Genomic DNA, 26,080 nt, shown 5'->3' on the forward strand with positions numbered 1-26,080 from the left:
TGACTTAAGTGCTTGTATACTATTTTAATGTAGCTAATAATTTCTGTTTTACAAGTCAACTGTGCATATCCAGATCACTCATTTCTCTTATATGACATTATTCATGAAAAGAAGCAAATAGATGAATTATAAAACACATTCCAAGTATGTTTATTTTGAAACTTGCATTTAATTCCTTGAGATAGGTTGAATATTTTAGCATAGTTCCTAATAAAAATAATTGAATTAGACTCAAGTAAGTAATTAGTAGAGTTAATAGCAATTACTACAAACCTCAATAATTCTGGTGATAATAAAAATCAATTTAAATAAAAAATGTTGTATAGAGTTCAGTTAGATTAACAACATCGTGGTTTAATAGTATACATTCTATTTTAGAGCAATGAAGTTATAAAATGCAAATTGCTTATTAATAGTTTCCTTAACTTTATATTAATTGCTTTTCTTCTACTTCTGGCAATTTGCCAAATTACAAACGATTTTGATCAGAGAAAAATGTCTTTTTCAGAAGTTAAAAATCAGTATTTAATACATGTTTACCAGTCTCCTGTCATTGATAGGGTTTGCTATATTTCAAAATATATATCCTAGTGTTGTCAAATTTTTGAGAAATTGTGATGTCTTTAAATTAGAGCTTGGTAATCAAAGCATAACTTCAAAGTCTATTACCTGAGTGCTGTTTTATTTAATATCCAGGCTTCTTTGCTCATGCTATTATGTTCATGAAAGTAATTTAGCATAATTCCATATAACTCATTCACTTAAAACTATAATCAATACTTTATTATTCAGCAGTAAATAATAAAATTTCAGTGAATCATATCCCTCCCCATTATATTTTATTTTCCTTCACAGTACTTTAAAAATACTTCCTAGAAACTCTTTACTTCAGCCAATGCATATCAAAATTCTTGGAAAGCATGTTTTTAAATCTAGAATTATTCATAGGATTAGATCAACTCAAATCTCTATTAGATGCTCTTTCCTGTTATTAGTAATCTCCCCTCTTTGGTTCAGGTCAGTGTTGTAGTACTATTGTTATTGGTTTCCATTACATATAGAGTGTCTTACAAGGAACAGCATCTTGGCTCTGGGTCAAAGCAAATAGGTGTGTTTATTTAAAATAGTATTGATGTTTAAAGGAAATTTAAAATTGGATTTGTAGGTATCACAAACTTCAGTGTACTAGGCATCATTGATAAAGAGATTCCTTTTTTAACAGTTTATTTTGGTGGAGTTATATTCCCTTTGAAGATTTCTTTTGGTAGTGTTGCATGCATTTCTTTACTAGTGGTCCACCACCTTTTTGACTTCAGGAAACAGTTTCATGGTAGACAATTTTTCCACAGACCTGGGGCTGGGGGGATGGTGAGTAATAGGAAGTAGCTGTAAAAACAGGTGAAGCTTCACTCACTTGCATGCCACTCACTTCCTGCTGTGCAGCCCAGTTCCTAACAGGCCAGGGACTGATACTGGTCTGCAGCCTAGAGATTAGGGACCACAGCTTTAAACCATTTTTCTTACAACTATTGGCTTCTTACCAATAATGTGATAATATATGGAGACCGTGGACCTACAATTTTAACTTCGGCTTTGATGTTCAGAGGAAAAGTATAAATAGTATACTGGCTCTGACATGTAAGTCCTTTACATTAATTTTTAGTCAAGGTAAAAGGTTTTATTAACATATATTTTTGCCACATTGCCCAATTGTCATCTTTTAATCATAGTAATTGATCAATACTATAAAATATTTTATAGGCATTATAGTTTGGGACTCAATTTTGAGAATATTTTATTTATTAAAGTTTTTATCAAAATATGTGACTTTCCAAATATAACATACATTTTCCTATTATAATTAAACCTATATTTGTCTTTGTTTTTCACCCTTTTGAACTAAGACATATGGCTATCCATAGATTGAAAATAGGTGTGCTTATTTATGACCTTAAACTGGTAAACTTTATTCAAAGTAGATCATAAGAGAAGGAGACACACCCCCCATAAAGTCTCAATTAAAAAGAGAATTAAAACTAAAATCTCCCTCTGCCAACTTTGTACTGTTGAAACATTTATTTTATAACCCTTACTTGTCAAGAATTGTAACATCTTTTCACATTAGTGACAGCTCTTTTAGTAGAATAAAGGAGAGGCATTATTATAATAAGTAAAGGATGAATTTGATCAGCGACTTAGTAGATTACAAAACAACGATAATTCTATTGTCATGCTATTTATTTTTCTGCACTATCCACTGCATTGTATATTATTGCTCAATATGATGCAAATTGATAGAGATGTAATGAGCTATGGAAAATTTTCCATATTTTATCTTAAACTTCTGTTTACTACTTTACATTAGTAAACCAGTAAGCAATAAATGCAATTCTAAAAATTATGTTAAAATATTATGCAAAAATACCTGTAGAACCTAGATATTTAAACCACTGTAGTTTTTCAAATGAAATTGTCACAGATCAAATACATTCACCACTTTCATTTAAGAAATAATGACCAATATTAGATTTAACTTTAAATAAATATAAAATAAAACATTGGACATTTATTCATATCAGATAAATAGACTAATGTCTTCTGTGTATGAATACTCTTTCCCATATTTTCAGTTCTTTCTTGTCATTTATGGTTTTACCTCTGATTGATTGAATAAGAACCTGTCTGGAACCTGAATCAAATTTGATTTTAAAATTTTAGTTGAAATCCAAAGGTCAGTTGAGGAAATCAAGATATCTCCAGTTCTAATAGTCAGGTGGTCTGATGAGTAGAGTGGTTGGATTTCCTTTAATTCAAGTATTATGTTTTACACGTGCATTGATGTTTACCACTTTTGTTTTCAAACTATGTATAAATCTTGAAACTTTTAGGCAATACCTCTATTGGTCACAAATAGAAACTAGTTTGCTGCTATTCTGCCCTACCATGCAAATAATCTAAGTAAAAAACTTATTCTCCTCAAAGTATTTAATCCATTCATATTTTCATAAAATTAGGTATTATTTGTAGTTGACTTCAGGATATTTTAAATGTATGATTAACCACACAAGATTAAAAGGTCTAAATAAAAATATATTTTGTTATAATCAGCTTACTACCCTTAAAAAAGTGATGTTTGCACAAATGATTCAAATGCAAAATGTTATCAGTTTCTCTCCATTTATATTTCTTTTTTCTTTTCCTTTTACTCCTTTTTTTTCTTTTTTTTTATTTCGGCATATTATGGGGGTACAGATTTTAAGGTTTCAATAAATGCCCTTTCCTCCCTCCCCCCACAAGTCTGATTCTCCAGCATGACCATCCCTCAGATGGTGCACATGTCACTCATTATGTATGTATATACCCGTCCCCCTCTCCCCTCCCCCCTCCTCAATACCCTGTTACTGTAGTACCTATGTGTCCACTTAGGTGCTACTCAGCTAATACCAGTTTGCTGGTGAGTATATGTGGTGCTTGTTTTTCCATTCTTGGGATACTTCACTTAGTAGTATGGGTTCCAGCTCTAACCAGGAAAATATAAGATATGCTATATCACCGTTGTTTCTTAGAGCTGAATAGTACTCCATGGTATACATATACCACATTTTATTAATCCATTCTTGGATTGATGGACACTTGGGCTGTTTCCACAGCCTTGCAATTATGAATTGTGCAGCTATAAACAGATCGGCAGACTCAACATCATTAAAATGTCTATACTACCCACACTGATCTACAGATTCAACGCAATACCTATTAAAATCCCATCAGCATTCTTCACAGATATAGAAAAAATAATTTTACGCTTTGTATGGAACCAAAAAAGACCCCAAATATCAAGAGCAATTCTAGGCAACAAAAACAAAATGGGAGGTATTAATATGCCAGATATCAAACTATACTACAAAGCTGTTGTAATTAAAACAATCTGGTATTGGCACAAAAATAGGATTATTGACCAGTGGAACAGATGTGAGAATCCTGATATAAAACCATCCTCATATAGCCATCTAATATTTGACAAAGCAGACAAAAACATACACTGGGGGAAAGAATCCCTTTTCAATAAATGGTGCTGGGAAAACTGGATAGCCACCTGTAGAAGGCTAAAACAGGACCCACTCCTTTCACCTCTCACAAAAATCAACTCACGCTGGATAACAGACTTAAACCTAAGGTATGAAACCATTAGAATTCTAGAGGAAAATGTTGGAAACACTCTCCTAGACATCGGCCTAGGCAAACAGTTTATGAAGAAGTCCCCAAAGGCAATCACAGCAGCAACAAAAATAAATAAATGGGACATGATTAAACTAAAAAGCTTCTGCACAGCCAAAGAAACAGTCATGAAAGCAAACAGACAACCTACAGAATGGGAGAAAATTTTTGCATCCTACGTATCCGATAAAGGGCTGATAACTAGAATATACTTAGAACTCACGAAAATCAGTAAGAAAAAATCAAATAACCCTATTAAAAAGTGGGCAAAGGACTTGAACAGAAACTTTTCTAAAGAAGACAGGTGAATGGCCAACAAACATATGAAAAAATGCTCAACATCTCTAATCATCAGGGAAATGCAAATCAAAACTACAATGAGATGTCACTTAACTCTAGTGAGAATGGCCTTTATCAAAAAGTCTCCAAATAATAAATGCTGGCGTGAATGTGGAGAGAGAGGAACACTCCTACACTGCTGGTGGGACTGCAAACTAGTTCAACCTCTGTGGAAAGCAATATGGAGATACCTTAAAGCGATACAAGTGAATCTACCATTTGATCCAGCAATCCCATTGCTGGGCATCTACCCAAAAGATGCAATGACACTCTACAAAAAAGACACCTGCACTCGAATGTCTCCATTTATATTTCTGAAGGTCTTTTCTGATTTATAATTCCAGTTATGGTAGCTGCCCCATTCACCTAATGGATAAGGTACTGGCCTCCTATAAATCCGGTTATGTTGATTTCAGAGTAAAATTTGTATTTGGATACAATTCAATCTTTTTCTTCTAGGATTGTAATTCTCATTATGTTGGCCCAGGGTTTATCAACTTTGACATGATTGACATTTAGGGCTGGATAATTCTTTCTTGTGGTGTGTGACAGAGGCTGCCCAGTACATTGTAGAAAGTTTAGCAGTATCACTGGTCTCTACCAACTAGATCCCAGTAGCACTCTCTTGCCCAGTTGTAACAACAACAACAAAAAAGTCTCCAGAGATTGCTAAATATCCTCTGAGTGGGGGAGGAATTTTTCCTGTAGAGAACTATTGCTTTAGCCCATCCTTACACATCTTTGTAGGAGCAGATTTTGTCTTTTGTAGAAAAATTTTAATAACTCCACAGAGAAGTCAGGTTGTTTTGAAAACCTCCAAAAACCTTCAAATGATGAGCATTTCCAGATAAGAAAATATTTCACAGATGAAACAATAAATGCAATTTGAATAACTCATACCATAGGGGTCATAGGCAGAATAGTATTAGCACATATAGCAAGTTTTCGATAGGAAGAGATTTCACGAAGTGATAGTGCTTTTTTAAAGTTTGTAACATGTTATGATAATTTTAAATGTAGAAGTTATTTTCATATTTATGTAACTAAAGGGAACACAATGCTAAATGATAGAGCAATGTAGCTTGAGAGATGGTTTATTCTTCTAATTTTAGGCCTGATTTACATGTCATTAATTACACAGTTTTTTCAATATTTATTCTGTCTTATCATATATATAGAAAGCACTTTTATTATTAGCACTAACAAAATTTTAACTTATATAATGAACCCATTTCATAAATTGAGTATTTAAATTAATCAAATATGACTGTCCTTTGACAACCTAATTTCCAACCTTAGAAAAAAAACTGCAAGGAGAAAATTGATATATAAGTGTACTCGTTTCTATATGTGTTATAAATGATTAGAGCTCAGCTAATAAAGTTCGTTGCTTTCATTAATAAAATCATTTTTAATTTTATTTAATAATCATATAAGAGTTGTTAGTAATGTTAAAATAGTAGCCTTTGAAAAAATTATTTGCTAATTGATAATATGGATAATGAAAGATAAAAATTAACACCTTCTAGAATTAGGCAAATTAAAAACTGAAGATTTGGTATATGAATGGAACACAAAATTAATACTACTGTATAATAGATTTTATATGGCTATCTTGTTATAATAAGCCTTCATTATGCTAATATTTCAATGTATTTATGAAAAATTGTTCTTAGTAGTTGAATTTTATAGTATTTTTATTTTAGCAGTGTGGCACATGAAAATATATTTTTGATCATACATCCATACCATAATCATTTTTATCTAAAATGCTATTAGTTGAAAATGTCTGTTCTTTAGTGAGCAAAATTGGGACCAATTTGGTGAAGCATATCATTGGCTGGGTTTGTAAAGAGTTGATTATATGAATAGAAGTTTTAGTTGTTTGATTGATTTGCATAGTTGCTGGTTGTTGCACAATAAAAAAATACTGGTTCTGCCTTTCAAGATAACATTTTAATTAATTTTAGAGAAATTGCATGCACATTACTAGTCTCTGGATAGAGGTTAGATATCATAGTTGATGCCCTGATTAAAGAGTGTTATTCATTGCATCTGAGGAAAATAAATTACTAGTAGTCTGAAAATATCATTGTCTCTCTTAATTCAAATTGATCCCAACCAAACATAATTTAAATCACTCCTAGCATCAGTGCTATGGGGCATGGTATTTGCTGATATAAAATACTTCTAGTAAATTTGAGTAGGTTAAGACTTCTTAAATATATAAAGAGTAGTCATGCTTGTAGAACACTGATGGCTTTTTTTTTCTATCAAGGAATTGTTTTAAGAGGAGTCAGAGATAATGAAGAGTCAGATATCATCTCAGAAGATGTGTTACTTCCTTATAAAACAGAATCAGAAAACATTTGGGCAAACAGGGATGAGTTCCACTTCTCTCAAAGTTAAAGCAGAAAAACATGGGTTGGATAAGACCCTTTTAATATGTCCAGATATCTCTTATGGGATCAGAGCCAACTGGATAGGCCTGTGATTATGAAAATAACTCTGACTATAAATGGACATACCTGAAGCTTTCTCTGATTTAGTGGACAAAGGACTCCTCTCTGTGTGTGGTCTAATATTGTCTGCCCTAAACACTTCTCTCTTTACTTCAGGTATCTCTTATCCCAGGTGCATGTCACGACTATCCCATGCACCCCATTCTTGACCAGTCTTACCTCTAGCAAAGAAGAATGTACATTTTAGTTAAAATACAGATTTATAAAAAGACAGCTAGGATTCCCAATCATTCACTTCCACTAGGGGGAAAAATACTCTTTTGGTCTGTTTGAAATGTGCAGGGGAAAAAAAGACCCAGGTTTGCCGACCTTTTCATCCCCTCCACCCCCACCTGTGATCTGACTCTACTTGTTGGACTATATCCTATACCTCAAAAACCAGATCACTGAGAAATATGGGACTTTCACATATATGTGAACGATGTTTAGTGATCAACAACACAAAATAATTGTTGGTACAGTTTTTGTGGCTGGAACAACCACAAGATTCGGCTGTTCACCCATGATGGCATTATTGACTTTCAATTATTCATTAAGGCCTTGATTAGAATAAGCTATCTGGTTAGTTATTGGCTACTTGAAACTCCATTTGCTTCAAAGAGCAAAGGATTTGAACTATTCTTACAATGACTTTCCATTTCCAAAACAATGTGATCCATGGACAAATTTGTCATTGATTTCTCTCAAGAAAATTTGCCACCATTTATCATGACATCCATTTAATTGGTAGTCAGAGGCCATGGCACAGAAGGAATGGCTTTCTCATGTGCTATAGAAACTGAAATTCTTTTTTAGAAAAAGGAGTTTTTTAGGCTTTGAGGATATTAATTTCAACATAAATTGGTTAAGACTTGTTAACAATTCAGAAGGTAGAACCAATCATAGACAGAAACACTCAAGAAGCCTTGAGACTTAAAAGATATGCCTTCATAAGACTTTAGATATTTAACATTGTTTTTCCCTTCCTGGAACTTATCTTATGTACTGACTTTCTTTCCTTGAAGTTTTCTCAGACACACTGGTCCAGAAGCATATTGAATTTTGTCTTCCTATTATAAATAAGCAATCAGTTAGATTTGTAGCAGTGTCTATTAGTAAAGGATCATATTTTTCATGTTGTTGAAACTAAATTTTTGATAAGATTTGACATAATCATGAATTTTAATTAAAATTAACCATTAGATCACTACCTTACTTCTGTTAAACAGTAGTTTAATATATAGCAACTATACAGTATATAACAACATAAAATGCTTTTGCACTTTTCTTAGAAATATTTAAGAAAATCTTTTTTAAAGAAAATCTTTCATGAAATATAAAATACTTTATATTAGCTATTAAAGAATAGCGATGGTAAATTCCATTTTGAGAATTTGACTCAGTTTATACATAGAAATAATGGTACCCTTAATATTTGTTTATATGTTTTAAGTTGGTAATTAAAATTTTATATATTTATGTACCCTTAGTATTTTATTTTATTTATTTATTTATTTTTATTTCAGCACATTATGGGGGTACAAATGTTAAGGTTACGTATATTGCCAATGCCCCTCGCCGCCCTCGAGTCAGAGCTTCAAGCGTGTCCATCCCCCAAACGTTGCACATCTCACTCATTATGTTTGTATATACCCATCCCCTCCTCCCCCCTCCCACCTGCCCGACACCCGATAAATGTTATTCCTATATGTCCACTTAGGTGTTGATTCGTTAATACCAATTTGCTGGTGAGTACATGTGGTGCTTGTTTGTAAATGGTATTTCTTTGGTTTCTTTCTTTCACTAAATATTACTCCTTAAGGGTGATAGAATAGTTTTGAAGAGGGCAGGGAAGAAACCTTTTTGTCAGTGGCTCAATGTTTTGGGATCTGGAAGCAGTTTTATTGTTTTGTTTTTGCTCCTTTTGGATAGTAATTTCCTGATGATTATCTCATGCTGAGAGCTCTCTAGAGTGCAGAGTTCTTGCTAGCATCAAAAAGACCTCCCTTTTGAGAGGTAACCACAGTTTAGAGGAAAAACCATTGAATTCAAAGTCAAGAGATTTGGCTTTCAAACCCAGTTCTGCAATAAACTAGCTGTGTGATCCTGGGCTAGTCACCAAACCTCACTGAATCCCAGTGCTCATTTTGCAAAAGGAGAAGGAAGGCTAGATGATATCTGAAGTCTGTTCTAGTACTAGTATTCAGTAATTGAATATACTCTACTGCATTCTTGTTTTCTTATGAATCCAACTTATCTAACTTGAGCACAAAGGAGCAGCTGCTAAATAAAGCTGATTAGCACCTATTCGGAATGACATTTCATTTGTTTCGCATGTCTTCTCAATTAAAAGCAGTTAGTGATTAAAATCACATGCTAAAAAATATATTATTTAAAAGGAAATATTTTCCAATAAAATGTAAAACATTAAAATCTCTAGATCAAGTCCAATTTGTATTTTAAACATTTGTATAGTTTTAAAGAATTTTTCTATGGTATAAGGCATGCTTAACTTTTGCAAGTTTTAGAAGGAGACAGAGTGAGAGAGAGAGTGCTCAAGCATAAGCAAATGGAACAAATAAGGAAAAGAATGTTGAATTATTATATATACTGGTACAAAATGATGGATTTTCTCCTAAAAAGTTCACAGAATGAATCACATTGTCTTTTATTTCATTTATTTCATATTCAGTCATTGGTTTAAGATTGTTCCTTATTTTCTGAAAGTTAAAATCTGGCTTTTCAAAACTAAGTGAAGAATAGACTAAAAAAATCCAAATGGAAATCTGACGAATGGATTTGCTTCACTTATTAATCTGTTTTTATGAATATAACAACCCTGATATCTTCAATTAAATATCCTTTGTTCCAGCTCATAACGTTGTGAATTTACGCTTAACACTTTAAGATATTTCAGTCTGAGTGTGTATTCCAAATAATATAATAAAATGCTTTAAATATTCTGTCAGATGGTGGAAACAGGGTAGTGATAGTTACACATGGCTATAAAAAAGGAAATAGTATTTATTTTTTAAAAATTCAAAGTAAGGGGGAGAACACATTGACAGAACTTTGTATAAAAACGATCATTTTCAACAACCTTCCTGAGTGCTTACCCTTTTATCAAAAGGGAAAAACAAACAGACTGTTCCTAGTATTGAAATCTGATAAAATAGAGAAAAAAAGTCAATGAAAGAAATTCCTTTTCTTTGGACTAACATTAAAAAAGAACCATAGGCTATGAATAATATTGTTCTACTAAATAGGCATTGCTACATTCCAGTAGATAAATTATGCATGTATGATATTTTAAGCACTGTGTGTGGCTTCACCAAAATTAACACCACTACTATTAATATTTTAATGTTAAATATTTCTTCCAAAGAGAGTTTATGTTTTCTTACACATTACTCTACATCCCCTAATATAACTTTAAAGTTGGAAGAGAATTGGTTACTTTAGGGTTATTGGCAAATATGTGACTAACAGCTCAGTCTTTTTACTTGTAATCCATTTTTTTATTGAGTTTTCGTTAACAATGCTACAAATTAATGCTGAAAGAAATGTTCCAGAAATAGTGCATAGAATCTAAATGGCACCACAATATTAAATATATAAGCAACAGTTGGAATTCTCTCTAATAATTTCAGACAGCCTAAAGCAAACCAAGAAATTTTAGTGGAATGAAAGTAAATTTATGATAGTATACATTACATTTGTATTGAGAACATTAAAGGTATTTCCCTACTCTTTTCTAAAATAGCCATATCATTGTGGTTTTATCCATCTGAAACTATGTCCTTACATTTCTATGGCCCGTAGATGAATCAGTAAGAAAAAAATGAAAAAATATTTAAACTCAGGTTGCTTTTTGATACATCAGCAGTGGTAAAGCTCAGAAATAAATTTTATTATTTCCACCAGCATTCCTCAATCTACAGAGTAAACAGCTTTTATTTAATCAGTTTTAGAATTCAATCTCTTTGGAACTATTTTTAGTTCTTACTGGCATTCTACACAATTCTGGGCAACTGTACCGGATTTATAGCTCTGAAAGTGCCCTGTTATTTATTATCTTCCAGTAGGCAATGGAGTGGAGTCTTACACATGCATATGTCAAAAATGTTGAAGTTTTCTATGGTGGTTCTATTAATTATTTCCCAAAACAATAGACAAAACATACAGCTTTTTTTGGCAATACGTATCCTTTCATTTTTTTTCAAAAGCAAAAAATACTTCTCTTTGGAGTTTCATATCTAACACCAACTTTCTCTTCTTTGATTTTACAAATCTCCACAAAGAATTAAAGTCTAGAATGGCTTAACATCTTGCTTATTTCAGCAGTTTTTGTCTTGAGTTTGCAAACCTTTAGGGGTTGCAACCCTTATTTTCGAATCTAGAAAGAAATATCACTCACAAATGAAATGAAGTCTTTTGTATTATATGAGGTTATTAGAAAGTCCATAAATGTTTCTTGACCTAAACCTGAATTGGCAATTTTGTGTACTTGAGATGAAAGCCATTAAAGATAGCAGAATCCAAAATCAACATATCATGTGCAAATGATTCTTGCACCCAGTTTATATATGCTATTTTCTTATTTGACTTTTTGTTTTCATTTTTGATTGTACATATGTGTGGGGGACAGATGCAAGGTTTTGTATTTTTTTCTTTTTTATTTCAGCATATTATGGGGGTACAAATATTTAGGTTATGTATATTGCACTTGCCCCACCCGGGTCAGAGCTTCAAGCATTTTTAAGTAATGCACTGGCTATATACCACAGTTAATCTTTGTCATAGTTTCTTCTGAAAATAAAAGTTTACAGCTAAGTTGTAAAATTTTACTAACAATTGAAACTTTGGCTTTTATTCCATTTTTGAAAAGAAAAAAGTAGTTATTTTAGGAAATAATACTTACATTATTTTCTGGAGGGTTTTATTAAAGTAAAATGAAACAAACAAAGAAAAACCTAAGTCAACAGTTATAGAGTATTCCTATGCCTACACAGACAGAACTAGAAACAAACTGCTATTCTCCTTTTATATTTTAACATAAGAACTACAGTTTTAATTCATGCATTTATTTATCTAACAAATGCTTACTGAATGTGTTTATATATGCCAGGTGCTATGTCCTTAGAGATTATACATATAAACAAATTTCATGCCACATGACCCTACACTCACATCTGTTAGTGTATTAAGGCTTAAATAAATTACCTAGAGATACACACATACAGAGTTTGTCCCTATAAGCAAGGTAAGTGATTTTTAAGTAGTTTTGGAATATGGAGTACTGCAAGTCAATTCTCTCAAACTTTTAATCACTCTTTTCATGTCATAGTCGAATATATGGCAAGGGATTTCAGGTTTTTTTATTGCTCATGCAGGTGTGAACATCAGTTGAGCTAACTGCACTAAGGTAGGACCAATGTTAGATCCATGCCTTAGTCATTCTTTATTCCTGAAGGAGATTGGACAGGAAGCAGCCTTGGAATAATAATTCAATAATGATGAGAAGCTCATCTTGGCACCACACTCTGACATCAAATTTAGATACCTTACCAAAACGTTGTTGAAAATTATTTATGTCTTACATGTGGACAATTCCTGTTCAAATTCCTTGGACAATATGAAGTTTAAATATGTAAAACAGCAAGTCATATGTAGAGCTCCAAATATCTAGGGGAAGGGAGGCTACACATACAATCACCTGACTGAACATAGATTTTTTTGTTAAAGTAAAATATTATGATACCTTAGAACTCTACGGTCCAATAGAACTGTGCAATAATGGAAATGTTCTGTCATATATCTGCAGTGTCCAACACAGTAGCCACTAGCCATGTGAAGCTATTGAGAATTTAAAATGTGGCTAGTGTGACTATGAACTGATTTTGAAATTTTATCCAATTTTAATTAATTAAAATTTAAATACCCCTTTGAGGCTAATCAGTATCATATTGAACAGAACAGTTGCAGAAGACAGAAGAGGAATAGGGACATTATCCATTAGCTGGTACAGATATTTCATTATCACTTTGATAATTAAAAAAAATCTATTTTTAAGATTACTGCCATTTCACATAAAAATAATTAAAAGACAGTGAGTATGCTGATCTTGGATTTTTCAACTGACATAAACTTGCCTTAATTTGCTTGAGAAAGCAAAAGCCAATTCAAAATTCAGACAAACACATAAGACTGAACACTAACTATAAACATGAAATGCACAAGTATACATAAATTTAAAGATTAAAACTAGCATATTCTTTTCCAAGTGTATTATACTCATAAATTGGATAATTGAGTTGGAAACTCAAGAACTTCAGAACATTTACTTGTTCTTTTTATACCATATTATATATATATTAGTTTTCCTTTATATAACCTCTAATAATAGCTTATAATTTCCCTCTATAGTTCTTATTAAGAATGTACTTATTCTTTCAATTAATGTTAGTCTGTTATTATCAATACCATCATTAAGTACTTCGACATTGATTAGAACTTAATTACTATTACATAAGTAAAATATGTTTACTCGCCACCATATCCCCAGTGCCTAGGAGAATGCTCTGATCATATTAGCCACTCAATTTTGGGATGCCCAGAATTTTATGAAATATAATTTATAAATTATTTTTTCTTCCCATAAATGAGACATTCTAGATTTGAACCTTCCTAAAAACCTTTTAGAATATCATTACAAATATAAAATTATCATTAATCACTAAATTTATTTAGATCAAATTATAATGGTATATACTGTATTTATATTCAATATCATTGTCATAAAAATTCTGTTTTTCTCTTAAAAATATGCATTTTACAAAATAATAGATTTCAGATTGCTAATTTTTAAACTGTAAATAAGTACAACATGAGAAATATTTCCCTTACTATAGACTCAAAGAATAGCCAGATTGTTTATTGGTTTATCTGAATGGAATGCTCATTTTATTGCATGAATTAAAAAAGAGATCACCAGTACACATTGGTTAGCGCATATGAAAAATTTTTTAAAATCACATTGGAGCAAATTAATGGTTTTAGTTATTTTTTGAGAAATGTCACCTTAAATTTCATAATAAACATCTAATTCTTCTATGAAGATATATTATAGCTCTGCATTTGAATTAAAGTATAAGTAAATCTCAGTGCAAAAAAAATCCAAAAGTTTGCAGAAATATCTTCAAGTAATTCATAAGAGGAAAAAGATAGATATACTAGGGTATTGTATAAGGTTATATATAGCCAATTATTAAATGGATAAATTTACAAAAGATAATATGATATGAAATATATTTATAAACTGACCATGTAGTCTAGTAATTCCTGAAAGCCTGATATTATTTACTAGTTTTTAATTTTTAGAATCTTGTTTTTAGACATTGGAATGACAAAACTATAATCTCAAATGTTGTCATTTTATGATACAGCACATAAATGAGAGATCAATAACTGATCCTCTCCACATGTCAGCAACATTTATGTAAAAATATATTAGAAAATTAAAAATTATTTAGATTATATATGTGGTATGTGTGTATATATATTCATAAGTCACCCATGAATAGATATCTTAAGGTCCCTTCTGATCTTTTCTTTACACCTCCAATTCCTTTTTATCTTATTCATTTCTGTCAAAATGCTACAAGTAACACTGGGCAAGACTTCCCCTGAGAGCCAGTCAACACTACTTCTCAGTTAGCTGACAAGATCACCATTTATCTGTATAGGGCTCATCTTTTTGTAGCTCAGGACTGTTTATTAAACATTTCCGTACTGTGACTTCATGGTAACGAAGAGAAAACAGTTGCTATCCCAAGCTATCTTTTTCAATTTGACATTTCAGCATGTGTTTTATTTCATTGTGCTTGAACATTAAAAAAAAAGTTAATAAAATAATGTTTTAATCTCCAAGATAATTTCATTTTGATCATATGTTCATATAGGAAAAAGTGGAAATTCTGTTTATTTCACACAAGTTTATGTTTCAATCAGATTTTGTGTATTTTCTCTATCTGCCAAAGATATTTATTAGAAGTGATATTTATTCTGTTGTCTTATATCAATATTTTATATTGCTGCTTACTTTTGGTGGGGAAAATGCATCTTAGACAACTGAAATCTACAGTAAAAATATTGTAATTAATTTTGAATAAGTAATCCTGAGTAATTTGCTTATAGCTTCATTTATCTTGTAAAATTTAATGACAATTATTTTTTAAAATTCTTCCTTCTGCAAACTTTAATAATGTACATAAATATGTTAATTATTTTAAAATGCAATGTCTAAACCTCCCTTCCCCCCTCCCCCAGAACAATTCTAGTACAATTCTCTAATTTTAAAAATACTTAGAGATGTTAAGCAACTTGAGTGTGGTCTTAATATTAGTTACAGGCAGAATTGAGACTTAGAACCCAAGTCTTTTGGTACGTATTTCTGAACTCGTAATGTGGCTCCAAGAAATTTTTCTCATTACATAAATTAACATAATTAATGTATTAATTTATGTTAGCAGAAGCTAAAATATATTTCATTCCATGTTTTCCAGGGTCAAAACATTTTTGGGCTAGATGTCATTGAAACACCGGAAGGAGACAAGATGCCACAACTGATTGTTCAAAAAGAGTTAGATAGGGAAGAGAAGGATACCTATGTGATGAAAGTAAAGGTTGAAGATGGTGGCTTTCCTCAAAGATCCAGTACCGCTATTTTGCAAGTAAGTGTTACCGACACAAATGACAACCACCCAGTCTTTAAGGAGGAGGAGATTGAAGTCAGTATACCAGAAAATGCTCCTGTAGGTACTTCAGTGACACAACTCCATGCCACAGATGCTGACATAGGTGAAAATGCCAAGATTCACTTCTATTTCAGCAATCTAGTCTCTAGCATCGCCAAGAGACTATTTCACCTCAACACCACCACTGGACTTATCACAATCAAAGAACCACTGGATAGGGAAGAATCACCAAACCACAAGTTACTGGTTTTGGCAAGTGATGGCGGGTCAATGCCAGCAAGAGCAATGGTGCTGGTAAATGTAACAGATATCAATGATAATGTCCCATCAATTGACATAAGATACATCATAAATCCAATCAATGGCACTGTAGTTCTTTCAGAAAATGCTCCACTCAACACGAAAGTTGCTCTCATAACTGTGACAGATAAGGATGCTGACCATAATGGTAGGGTGACATGCTTCACAGATCATGAGGTCCCTTTCAGATTAAGGCCAGTGTTCAGTAATCAGTTCCTCCTGGAGACTGCTGCATATCTTGACTATGAGTCCACAAAAGAATATGCCATTAAATTATTGGCCGCAGATGCTGGCAAACCTCCTTTGAATCAATCATCCATGCTCCTCATCAAAGTGAAAGATGAAAATGACAATGCTCCAGTTTTCACCCAATCTTTCATAAGTCTTTCTGTTCCTGAGAATAATTTTCCTGGCTCCCAGTTGACAAAAATAAGTGCAACAGATGCAGACAGTGGGCGTAATGCTGAGATCAATTACCTGCTTGACATTGATGCTCCACCTGAATTCAATGTGGATCGACGTACAGGCATTTTGACTGCAGTGAAGAAACTAGATAGAGAACAACAGGAAAAATATTTCTTCACAGCTCTGGCAAAAGATAATGGAGTGCCACCCTTAATAGCCAATGCCACGGTCTTTGTGACGGTTCTTGATCAGAATGACAACAGCCCAATTTTCACTCACAATGAATACAACTTCTATGTCCCAGAAAATCTTCCAAGACATGGCACAGTAGGACTAATCACTGTAACCGATCCTGATTATGGAGAGAATTCTGCAGTAACTCTCTCCATTTTAGATGTGAATGATGACTTCACCATTGACCCACAGACTGGTGTCATCCGACCAAATATTTCATTTGATAGAGAAAAACAAGAATCTTACACTTTTTATGTAAAGGCTGAGGATGGTGGTAGGGTATCACGTTCTACAACTGCCAAAGTAACCATAAATGTGGTTGATGTCAATGACAACAAACCAGTTTTTGTTGTCCCTCCTTCCAACTACTCCTATGAATTGGTTCTACCATCTACTAATCCAGGCACAGTGGTCTTCAAGGTTGTTGCTGTTGACAATGACACTGGCATGAATGCAGAGCTTCGTTACAGCATTGTAGGAGGAAACACAAGAGATCTGTTTATAATTGACCAAACAACAGGCAACATCACACTGCAGGAGAAATGTGTTGCTGCAGATCTTGGTTTACACAGAGTGATAGTCAAAGCTGAAGACTTAGGACAACCTGATTCTCTCTTCAATGTTGTAATTGTCAATCTGTTTGTGAATGAGTCAGCGACCAATGCTACACTGATTCATGAACTGGTACGCAAAAGCATTGAAACACCAGTGACCCAGAATATTGAGACAGCTGATGCATCCTCACCAACCAGTGACTATGTCAAGATCATGGTTGCCATTGTTGCTGGGACCATAACTGTCATCCTCGTTATTTTTATTACTGCTGTAGTAAGATGTCACCATTCACCACACCTTAAGGCTTCTCAGAAAAACAAGCAGAATTCTGAATGGGCTACTCCAAACCCAGAAAACAGGCAGATGATAATGATGAAGAAAAAGAAGAAGAAGAAGAAGAAGCATGCCCCTAAGAACCTACTGCTTAACTTTGTCACTATTGAAGAAACCAAGGCAGATGATGCTGACAATGATGGAAACAGTGTCACACTAGACCTTCCCATTGAGCTGGAAGATCAAACCATGGGCAAGTACAACTGGGGCACCACACCTACTACTTTCAAGCCCGACAGCCCTGATTTGGCCCGGCACTACAAATCTGCCTCTCCACAGCCTGCCTTCCAGATCCAGCCTGAAACTCCCCTGAATTCGAAGCACCACATCATCCAGGAACTGCCACTTGATAACACCTTTGTGGCCTGTGATTCCATCTCCAAGTGTTCCTCCAGCAGTTCTGATCCCTACAGCGTTTCTGAGTGCAGCTATCCAGTGACAACTTTCAAGACTCCTGTGTCTGTACACACCAGACCGGTAGGTAATCCAAATTTCTAACTAAACTTTCTATCTTTATTATTTAAATTATTTCCAGTTTATGTAGAACTTTACAGAATCTACTGACTTCAAAGAGAGATCAAGACAATCACATTCTCCATAAGTCTCCAAATAGAAATATGGATTCATTTAAGTTTGATAGACAATCAGAACAAAATGACTGCTGATTGTAGGAAAATTGGGCACAGAATGTTGATTATAATAAGGGCAATTTTGTCTGTAGATGGCAGTATGACACTTCTTGCTAGAGAATATACTGGAAAAACACCAGAACAAAGGGTTGTAGCACTGTCCTCAGTACCATTGTGTGCATGAGGTTCAGAACAATTTGGGCTAGATACATTACAGTAAAGCTTTTCAGAATCTCATAAGAAGTTCTTAATTTTAATGGTGCTGAGAATCCCAGCTTCACTTTGGAAAATCTGTGGCTGCCCAAGGTAATTAAATGGCACCAAAATATCCTCCCTGCCATGCCCCACCACACCTCAAAGTCTTCTCAAAAATATGTGTCATTTTCAGATTAGAAACTAAAACAATATTCTGGCTCATCAAATTTATATTCACACAATGTAACAATAATGGGATTAACAAGAATGAAGTAATGTTCACTCTCATCTTCGAGCCAGAGAATGAAATATCTATTAGATCTCTATTTTAGATATCCATTTAAATATTTGCATATTTATGCAAGGTATTTTGAGCCCTTCATAAAACATTTTTAAAAGATAATGACTTTTGGAAAATGAAATATGTTTGCTTTCTCTAATGGGCAGAAAGGAAATTATGGACATGTTAAGACATAAGAAATATGTGAACAATAATTTAAAAACCAATACATTTATGAAATCAAGAGTTTATATAGTGCCTTTTGTCTGTATTCCATGGAGAAATTAATACAAATATATCTAGAAATTCATAAGTAAATTAAATGATTTAAAGATGCATATATCTATCCTTAATAAATTTAATCAATGGAATTTATCTACGTTTTTTCCTCTCGAAGTCATCCCACATGTTGACTTTATTATTTTGTCTGTGTAACTCTTAAAAGGTCTTAAGCTCAGTTTCAATGAATAAAGTGTTTTGAACACCTATTCAGGCTTTAAAAAAATGGTAGCAATGTGAAAGTCAAAATAGATTCCCTCTCACCAAAAGTTAGAGATATTAAAGAAATCTATCTGATTCAAGATAATAGTGTAAAAATTTACCATAATTTTGGAAATGGGTTAAGAATGGAAGTCATTCAAGGATGTGCACAGTTAAATAGCACAGTAACATTAACCTTTCTGAATCACGCAGTGAAGGTAATGTACTAATTCAGTTGTGGGTGCAATTTTTTTACATAGTTCCACAATTAAATGCTATTGCAAAAGGTAAAATATAATCCTAGTCTCTATGTAGAGAGTTTCCATTAGGCTTTGAGTGAATTTACAGGGCAGTGGTTATTTCTACAGTTTGGATGAGTGTCATGTTTCTCATGGTGGATCTTTGATGGGCAACAAACATAATTGATGTCTAACATCTCCACAAGGTGTGTTTTTGTTTATATTTAAGCATTCAAAAGGGCACTCTCATTTTCTAATTATTATCTTTATTCTGCTTATTGGAAACATTTCTCAATGGAAAAGTATCTTTTATGAATAACACTATGTGTGCTGCATATCCTAATAGCATTTTTTCCTGGTCTTAATTTGTGACTCTCTTAAAAAATTATACAAAGGGTGGGATTTGTGAATTACGTTGGTAGATCGTCATTTTTAATAGATTGGCTCATGAATTTAGTTAATAGAGCAAGTTATGGCTTCAAATATTTTAGAAGGTACTGAGATATGTTATGAGCTAGACTAATTTTACTTGAGTATATGAACATTCAGTAAGCAAGGCATGGATGAAGGAAAAAAATTAAAGTATTTTCCAAATATCCTCACCTTTTGTTTTATTTTTTGTATTTTGTAATTCTTAAAAAGTCAGTAAAATGAATAACTTTTTCCTGTTATGGTATTTTATATTGGATAGCTAACAGACTTTTTTATGAACGTAGGACACATGGCTTCATGAATTAGGCAAATTATGAAAAGTAAATGCTAATGAGAATGAGTTATTGGTTATCATTAGATTTTTACCAACCAAAAGGACTATCTTAGGATCAATGAGTTGTCAAATGACTTATCTGATTTATTTTACATCTTAAAAAAGTAATTATATATTTTATGTCTGTCATTGGTTCACAGTTATTTCATATTCATTACTAAATATCTTCTGGACATGAATTGGTGAACTTAGGCAGACTAATATGATACTAAAAATAATTTGAATCTTTACATTTTGTGCTACATTTGCAATGTTCTTTACCCTTTTTATATGCAGTTCAATTTGTGATTAGTGCCAGGAGAGGCATTTTATATTCACTGATGTTGCAGAATGCTAACAAGATAAGTGAGCACTGAAAAAAATTATGTATTTAAAAATTCAAATATAGTAAGTGTCTTCCTTTTAAAGAAACATACAAAATGGGGAAAAGTGTCAGACAATACAATAAAAATTCATTTTTCCTTAATGAAATACTGAAAGTAGAATAAAATATTACTGTTAACAGAAGGCAGAAATATTCCAATTTATTTTAAATACAGTGAGAAACACATTTCAAAAGGATGATTTAGAGTGATATTTACATTTAGTTAATTACTCATCTGAATAGAAACATGAAAGTAGAGGAATAAAATGATTCTAGTTCTAGTAAAATAGTTCCAGTATCCCAAGACCCTGTAAGATACAAGGGTCTTGGTCCAAAATGTGATGTTTTAAAAAGAGAATCAAATACTTTCTATAGATTGTTTTTCTGGCTCTGATGTTCTAAAATATTATGGACTGATATATTAGACAGGAATGCATCTATTGCATAAAGCCATCTATAGTAGGGGAATATGATGTTCCTCTTTGGCATAAATTTATACATGTATCATGGAAGGTATTTTTGTATATATTGTAGTAGAAATGGAAAGCATGAAATTTAAGAAGTTGAGTCTAAATATTACCTTCTTTTAACACTTTTCAGAGCAAGCCGATAGCATTTGGTTGGTATGTCCCTAGAAAAAGAATAAATATAAATAACTATTTTAGAATCAGTTTTGATAATAGTCATAAGAAAGAAATAAACTGCCAAAATCAAGTCTTACTTAACACAACTCCCCCATTAGTAGGTTGTGAAGACTATACATTTGAAAAATAGAGAGGGGAATAAAAAGAAAGCATCATTTTTGGGGAGGGGGCTTCTATATACAAGTCACTTAAGATATGTATTTGAGGTACATCATTTCCCCAAAACAAACAAACAAAAGCTTTATGAATTTCTGTGACTTGAGTTGAAATAGTATTGCAGTTTTGGAAATGAGTAGAAAAGAATGGTGAAAGGTTTGGATAGTTATAATTCATGGATGAAACCAGGCTATAGATATGATACATGGATTCAAAATAATAACAGTCTGAGTTAGCTTGGAATAGGATTGATATTCACTACTGTTAAATTCAGTAGCTTTGATTCTGTGCATCTATATTTTGGTAATGTTAATTTTAACTATGTAGCATGCTTGGCAAAAAAGACTCCTAGAATACAGCCATCTCATTTTGATAACATGTTATTTTTCTTGTCCTAGACTGATTCCAGGACATCAACTATTGAAATCTGCAGTGAGATATAACTTTCTAGGAACAACATAATTCTTTTCCCCTTTCAAAAAATTTCAATGATTTGTGATTTCAAAATTTGGCTAACATCATTAATTTTGTAATCTGGATTTCCTATTATAATAGCAAGCAAAACAAAAACCACATTAAAAATTATGTCCCAGTGAACCTTGTGCTTTCGTTAGCTGTAATCTGGCAATGGAAATCTAAAATTTATGAAAGAAACAGTATAGTATAATAACAGAGTTCTGTCATGTTGTTTCTCTGTTTTCTTGCTCTGAATGTCAATAATTGTGATGTAATATAATGCTGTCTTGATGTACAAACTGATGGTTAATATATCAATCTTGAAACATGGAATTACTTGCCCTGTGTGATTACTGAGAAGTTTAAACATCATCTCCGTGAGTTTGGAAGTGAAGCTGAACTATCCAAGCTACCTTCTGAAAGGTATCCAGGGCAAGAGGTTTTTTTTAAGACCTCCAAAACAAAGAAATAAACAAAATCAAAAAATCTTTAGTACAGTGTTTTGAAAATATTCACTAACATAATGTTGCTGAGAAAATCATTATAATTACCCACTACTATGCTTAAAAGTTGGATTATAGAAAATAATTATACTGGGTTTTCATGTTGATTATAATCATGTTGTTCCACTACTTTAATCATTAAAAATTATTTTGTTGTAATCATGTTTTCTTTTTCTATAAACACTTAAAAAGAAAGTTCTTTCTAATTTATCTATCAAAAGGAATGTAAAGTTCTTTATACTCCCTAATATTTTGAAGAAAGTATATTGATATTTCTTGTATTATGAAAACTAATTCCAGTCACATGAGGATAAAAAACAAGGATTTGCATAGGATATTTCAAAAAGATTTCACCTTAATTTTGAAACTACCTAGGAAGAAATATAAGGTACACATTTAAATCGATTTATTTTATTTGTTTGCCATTAAATTACTAAATATATATCATTGCTTTGAATAATTTGCCCTTTAAAATTAACTCACTTTTCACAATAGACTGATTAACTCATTTCCTACGCAAATGAGTGAATGCCTGAAATTGGTTGTACATTATATTTTATTAAAGAAGGAATGACATGGTCCAATTTTATGCCATGTTCTTTAAACTGTTTATGACCAACTAACACTACTAACAGAATTTTTTAAAAAACAATTCATGGTTTCTTAGGATAAAAAGGGAGTATAAAGGACCCTTATAATCCCTGCATAACATATGCTTCCTTGATCTTCATTTAAATGCTTAATTTTGTATCATTTTATCTTGAAAAGTGTGAATAGTATTTGGTCTGTTATGTATGTACATTAAAATTAGTGTGTTATTTGAGGTGTTCTTTGGTGTAAAGATATTTAGAAATTTATGCTCTATTTAGCATTTTAAATTAGTGTAATTCTTGGATGTTAAAACATAGGTAATATTTTAAACAAGTTTCAGTTAAAACTTAGTGTTCCCATTGACTCAATACAGAATCCTTTGTACCTTCGATAATGTCAAGTTCCTTGAGCATACCTGCTATCTGTTTATTTAAACATTACTTAGTTGATTACAATGACTACCAGTGTAACTACTTTTACTGGTAATGAGAAATGTTACAATATTACATTATACACTTACAAACAACTGTTGCAGAAATATGCTGGAAATTGAAATTTACCTTTGTACAACTTATTCACATAGAACAACTTTAGTTCCTCCTCATTTTTTCTTGATAAATTAAATATTTCAGTAATTCAAATCATTCCAAGGAATGTCAAAATTGAACCAATTTAATATAACACTAAAATCAGTGCCCTGAAGGTACCAAGATACACTAAAAGTGAGGGTTTCCAAAATCTCAATTTAATTTTAAATAACATGACGCCCAAGAAAGTGGATCGGGAGTTCAAATGTCCCATAACAAACTACCATGTCTTCATGACCATTGCATATGTAATTATTATATAAATGTGTTTTAAATGCTTGCATCTTAACTACCCTGGTCTCTCCTTTTCTGCACACTGTAAACTAAGGAGAAACCTTTATTTTTCTTCTGTGACCCTTTCCTTAATAACTGTATTGAGAAAAACTCCTAATCACTTTTTTGTGTGTGTGAAGATGAAAATGATTTGAAATAGTTATCCTGAATCCCTTAAAAAAACATTTTTCAATAGTTTTATGAGTGTTGTTTTTCAGAAGATGAAAATAGAAACTTTATTTTTAAAGTTATAACTCTGTCTCAGAATGCAGCTTCTGTGAGAAAGGAAATTTAAATTGATTTCTTTCCTACTCTTTGAGCTAAAATATTTACTCATATGAGACAATGATGACTGGCACTTAACAGTATTTAAATTTGGACCACAGATGAAAATGCATTCTAATTTGACTATTAACAATCCTTGATCTATCCTTTGCTTGTATTTGAAGGACTAGTATTTCCGCTGGAGAACAACATAAAAGACATTTGAACTAGTTTTTGACAAAAGCCAAAGAGGACAAAAATATCTATTTTCCTACTTCATTCCTTCTTACCAGTTGATTTGGTGGCACCTTTAATTTAATTGTCATTATTATTACATGTTGTCTTACAAGGTCTCAGGTATCATCCAACCTCTTGTGTTGGTATTAATAGACTCGTGAAATATTTTCAATGTAGTGTCCTTGAGGGTCTGTCTGGTTCCTATTCTAGTCAGTGAAGAGAAAGAAGAATAGCAAATCTTAAGATTATTCCTCATAAATAAAGAAAAGGAACTTTTAGTGAACTTAGTCTATTGAATAATAAAGTAGAGTGATTGATGAGCTACAATGTATTATATATTTCCCCCCTGCAAGCACTCAAAGAAGCATTGTTTTCTTTTGATCAAAATCTATAGTGCATAAATTGAACAAAAACCATTGAAATATATTTCCTCATTTTACTTTTAATGTAAAAGTTTATTTTTAAAAGGTAAGATGTTAAGCAATTACATTTACATTATTTTTATTTTCAATGATTTAAATATTAAAATTACAAAAGAATTTTAATTTCATCCATTAATTAATCTTTTATGCATGTGTCTTCTGTTTTCTATGTTGATGACCCTGTCCACATTATCAGTGAAAATTCATATGCTTTAGAATAACTTTTAAAAGTTGAATTTATATTCAATCAGTCAACCACTATTTTGTACAATATGTACTAACCTTTTCATTTTACTAGGAAATACGAGTGCCTCATTTTACTATTTCGTCACCTACACTCCTCACTGTTTAATTAGATGTTGTAACTGTGTGTCTAACTAGGTGTGATGTAAAGCCTGATCTCAACAGAAATGCTACAGGATAAACAGACTTTAAGAAATCTTGTATGAACTTAAACTATACTCTGTAAATGCTTCCTATAGGTGCTTTTGTGTAACAGACATATTTTCCTAGATTTTGTGAAGCTTAATTTTGTTTGTTTATTTTAAATATTAGATTGAAGTTTCTAGCATATTCAAAGGTGCTGTGATAATATAAAGCTATATGTGTTGTATATAGTTAATGTTTTTAAAAAATATTGTGCAATTTGTTTTTATCATGCATTATGGGTGTTGATTCATGACATCCGTGGTTTAATGTGATATTTAAAATTACGAGTACACTTTTTAAATTCTAGAATAGCCATAGGTTTTTATTTTTATCGTATATGTAATGCACATTTGCCGTAGAAAAATTTAGAAAATTGTATATCGATTTTAGATGAAGAATTTTAAGATTATTTGTTTTCATTTCAAGCTATATCAGTAAGTGCTTTATAACTTACTTGGTAATTATGCTTGAAGGCTCTATAACTTTTGCAAGTGAAGCATTTTAAAATTACAGAATTATTCTCTTTGTTTTATATTATAAACTATACATGCAGCATTTTTTACATGTATTGAAGATTGACTTATTTATTATACATATTGCTTATTTTTATAGATGTATGATTGGACAAATTCATGTAATAACATAGCTTGATTAGTTGATAGTGTAATACAGACGCATGCTACATATCTCCACCATAAGACTCACTTGCCCTCAAGGAAAATAGAATTTAAAAGAATGCCATCTAAGTGTTTCCCAAAAGTTCCCTTAGAACAAATAACCTAGTTATATAATTATTTCCAAGAATTCTCATAACTGACTCTTTTGCCTGTTCCATATTATCTAGATATTTTCAATTGAAATTGCTCTAATTTTTCCTTTTTGGCAGTGAGTTATATTTAATTGTTCACACAATTACAGGAATATTCA

At 32.0% G+C, this 26,080-nt stretch overlaps 1 protein-coding gene across 1 annotated transcript in view; it reads left to right on the forward strand.

The window, feature by feature from the left end:
- Positions 1 to 26,080, forward strand: part of PCDH11X (protocadherin 11 X-linked) — an 859,890-nt gene that overhangs the window by 83,206 nt on the left and 750,604 nt on the right. The window contains exon 3 of the mRNA XM_075999346.1: positions 15,620 to 18,115. Coding sequence (XP_075855461.1) covers positions 15,620 to 18,115 — 2,496 coding nt within the window. The remainder of the gene's footprint in view (positions 1 to 15,619; positions 18,116 to 26,080) is intronic.

This window comes from Microcebus murinus, chromosome X, assembly GCF_040939455.1.
Source record: "Microcebus murinus isolate Inina chromosome X, M.murinus_Inina_mat1.0, whole genome shotgun sequence".
NCBI classification, from domain to species: Eukaryota; Metazoa; Chordata; class Mammalia; order Primates; family Cheirogaleidae; genus Microcebus; species Microcebus murinus.